The 3,519-nt window shown below is 37.8% G+C and overlaps 1 protein-coding gene across 1 annotated transcript; it reads right to left on the bottom strand.

The window, feature by feature from the left end:
* Nucleotides 1–761: 761 nt before the first annotated feature.
* LOC112006729 (uncharacterized) lies at nucleotides 762–2,712 on the bottom strand. The gene has a single exon (XM_024039042.2). It carries the CDS (start codon nucleotides 2,387–2,389, stop codon nucleotides 1,214–1,216), a length of 1,176 nt encoding a protein of 391 aa, XP_023894810.1. The 5' UTR covers nucleotides 2,390–2,712; the 3' UTR covers nucleotides 762–1,213.
* Nucleotides 2,713–3,519: the final 807 nt, after the last annotated feature.

Consider the following 3,519-nt stretch of genomic DNA (forward strand, 5'->3'; position numbering starts at 1 on the left):
TTTATGAACAAGAAATTTTATTAAGTAAGAAACAAAACCACACAAACAGAGAAAAAGCCTCGACTCTAATAACAGATACAAAACAAGGAGGCCCTAATAATCGATACAATTATTTTAGCTAGTATGTGAACAAAACATTTAATTTTTGCATTGGTTCTTTTTTCTTTTTCTTTTTTTTCTCCCCTTTCTTATAATATGAAATTTGAGTTTAATTTCATATTATTGCAGTGAGAATTTTGAGTTATTGATTCATCTTAAAATAAATTTATTGATTTGACATTTGAAGTTTGAAATTTGGCCATATTAGATTAAGGTATCAATTAATCATAAATTATGGGCTCCTTGCTATATAAATATACTCTAAAATTATGTAATGAAGGCTCACATTTGTTTATTTTTAATTTAAAATTATATATATAATAAATTAATGGTAATTTCAAAACGTCACGTCAACACATACTAATACTTAAAACATTCTATTACAACGGACAAATCTGAACAATGAGTAGAATGGAATTGACAATTTCATTGTGGTTGGTAGCAAGCTCGTGATATTAGCTAAAGCACGATTGTTGAGACAAAGGATTTTGATGTATCACAAATTGCTTTAGTCAAAATAAAGGCATTTTCATACAATGCTTAACCAAAATTCAGAAAACAAAGATTTGCGTGTAAATTGATCAAAACCGAATTTATGATAGCAAAAAGCAGATCCTTAATCCAAAATAAATCACTAGGAATTCCTTTAAACAAAATAAAAATAAATAAAAATAAAAAAACTTGTTTTCTTACACATTTTTACAAGTTGAAGAGTCCATAGAGACAACATGACTTAAACCACATTTGAACTAGAAGATTTACACTGCCCAAGTGGATACTGTCAGATATGACGACCTCTAAACAAAACTATCCTAACACTAACATGACTGCAAAACTAAAAGTTACCACCACAGTACCACCAAAGTGATCACTGGTCACAGCCCCCCCATTCATCACATTTGCAATGAAGTTTAGGCCATTATTAATTTAGGTTTATCAAGCTTGGCTTTGGGCCTGTGTGTGACCCTTCATGGGTCACAGACAATTTAAAAAAAAAAAAAACCTATTTAAAAGCTGTAATACACAATCACCAACACAAATCATAAATAATAACAATCCATGATTAAGAAAAAAAGAAAAAGAAAAAAAGGAGGACCAGACCACATGATGAAACTCACACTGTATACACAATCACAAAGCAAGGAAGCACAGCCCTTGGATTAAACACCAACAGCTCCTCCTCATCCACACTGGTGTGGACCCCATCCCCACTTCTTCCAAAGACTGAGTCAAACCCTCCATCCTCCTTGTCCACGTCCTCCGAGTCACACCCGACCCGACCCGCCACGACCCGACAAACCAGCATCGCCCTTTTCACGTTCATGAAGCTGAACTCTTGCTCGATCTCCTCTGGGATCGCCACGTGTGCCTTCCAGCTGGTCGATAGCGTGGAAATCCCGTCCAACTTGGGTGAGAACCCGGACTTAACAATCCCACACACACTACAATATTGCTGGTTACAAATGCCGGAACTCCCGTTAAGTCCCAGATCACACAGAAACGTGGAACAGTGAAACCTCAGTAGCTCATTCCCATCAGCTATGCACCTCTCGTCTCGTCTCTTAACGGCGCCGTTTCGCGCAGCTTTAGCTTTGACTGTCTCTCTGTACTCTTCGAACCTCGAGAGTATCTTGGGACTGTTATGGATCTTCAAAATCCGATGAAGTATCGGGCTCTTATGGTTGTCGGTCCATCCGGTTTTGAATATGATCCGGACGATGTTCTTGCCCGAATCACCGTCAACAAGCTCCGAAACAGCGTGTTTGGTTGCCTGGTGTTGTTCTAGGAACTGGGGTTTAGGGAAGATTTCGCCGCAAGCTGTGCAGGGGAAGATGTCGTTTCGGAGAGGAAAGAAAGGGTTGTCGGCGGAGATATCGGATTCTGAGCAAGACCCGGATTTTTTTTTACGTGGAGGATCCGATGAGTGAGTTTCGGGTTGGATGATGAGGGGAACAATGGAATGCTGGGATGATCTGGCGGAAGATAAAGTAGTGGTGGTGATGGGAGTAGGGGGTGTTGTTGTTGGCTGGGTTTGAGTGATGGAGGAGATGTTGGATTTGCAGGAATCGGAAGAGAAAATGCGTTTGAGAAAAGACCAAGAGGAGGAGAGAGCTTTTTTGGGCTTTGAAGGAGAGGAGTGAGAGACACTGAGAGGAGAGACTTTGCGTTTCTTCGAATAAGGGCGTTGGTGATGATCGTTGGCGGTGGTGGTGAAAATGAAGCAGCCAAGATGGAGGAGGAGAATGAAGATAGAAAAGAACTTGTTGACGAATGTTACCACACTTGCCATTGGTGTATGTAGGAGCTTTGAGCTTGAGCTTTGGTCTAGCTAGGCCATCACAGAGAGAGAGGTGTATGGGTTGAATGATGGAATGAGAAAGGGAATAGAAGAAAAGTGAAGGGAAAAGAAAGGAAGGAATGGAAAAAGGTGACGTAGATGGGGGCTTTAGAAGAATAAAGCTAAAGAAAAGAGCAGTAGGTGTAACGCAACTTCATGGCATCTCTATATTCTATTCTCTTCTATTTCCTGTTTGGTGTCTCTAAATCTAATATTTTCATTATTTATCGTCCCTGCTTTTGGGATGAGATGAGAAATTCAGTTTCTGTATTATTGTACTATTATATTATATATATCGGAAATGGTAGTTAATATTAACTTTTAAAAGAAAGAAACGGCCTGTCATTACCTAGTTGAGACGATACCACTCCTCGAGAGTGAAGAGTATTGAGTCTTTTTTGAGAGTTAGGAACTTGGACGAGTTATAATTATTTGATTTATTTGGCCTACTCTATATGTAGCTCCTTCTTTCTTTCTTTTCAGAAAGTTAATTTCATTTTTACACACACAATAATGTTACAACAATCACATGATACATTATCGGAATTACAGTAAAGGAAATTACCTCGAAAACCAGGGCAAAGGATATTGGCATGTGGATTGTGGAGGTTTTTGAGCTGATGATATACAGTATCAATTATTATTTTTTAAGAAAGAACGTAATTCAAGTTCCTAGATATGACAAATACGTGCCTCCGCACGTGCAGGGTTCCTCCTTAATCAGCCGATCCATTTTAATTTGAGTTTTATGAATCATAAAAGTTATTGGTTTGAGTTTGAATTACAATGTTCTCAAAACTTGTTTATGAATTGATTTAGCATGCGATGCCATTTCTCTCCCCTTCTCTCAAGGAGAATCAGAATCCAAAGCCTTCTCTTCTGTTCATTTCTTATTTTATTTTGGTGTTTTACTGCTTGAAAGATATGAACAGATAACACATGATATTGTCTGATGTCTCATTCTAGCTTCAACGTTTTTCATCGTATAATTATACACATGCTGATTGCTGAGTCACAATTATAATATATATATATATATATATATATATTTTGGATTTTTCATATGCTGTTCTCTAAGAAAA

Source organism: Quercus suber, unplaced genomic scaffold (assembly GCF_002906115.3).
Source record: "Quercus suber isolate HL8 unplaced genomic scaffold, Cork oak 2.0 scaffold_102, whole genome shotgun sequence".
Taxonomy (NCBI): domain Eukaryota; kingdom Viridiplantae; phylum Streptophyta; class Magnoliopsida; order Fagales; family Fagaceae; genus Quercus; species Quercus suber.

Bases quoted from the DNA above. Each gene is read 5' to 3' on its own strand.
- LOC112006729 (XM_024039042.2), bottom strand. From the start codon at position 2,389: ATGGCAAGTGTGGTAACATTCGTCAACAAGTTCTTTTCTATCTTCATT.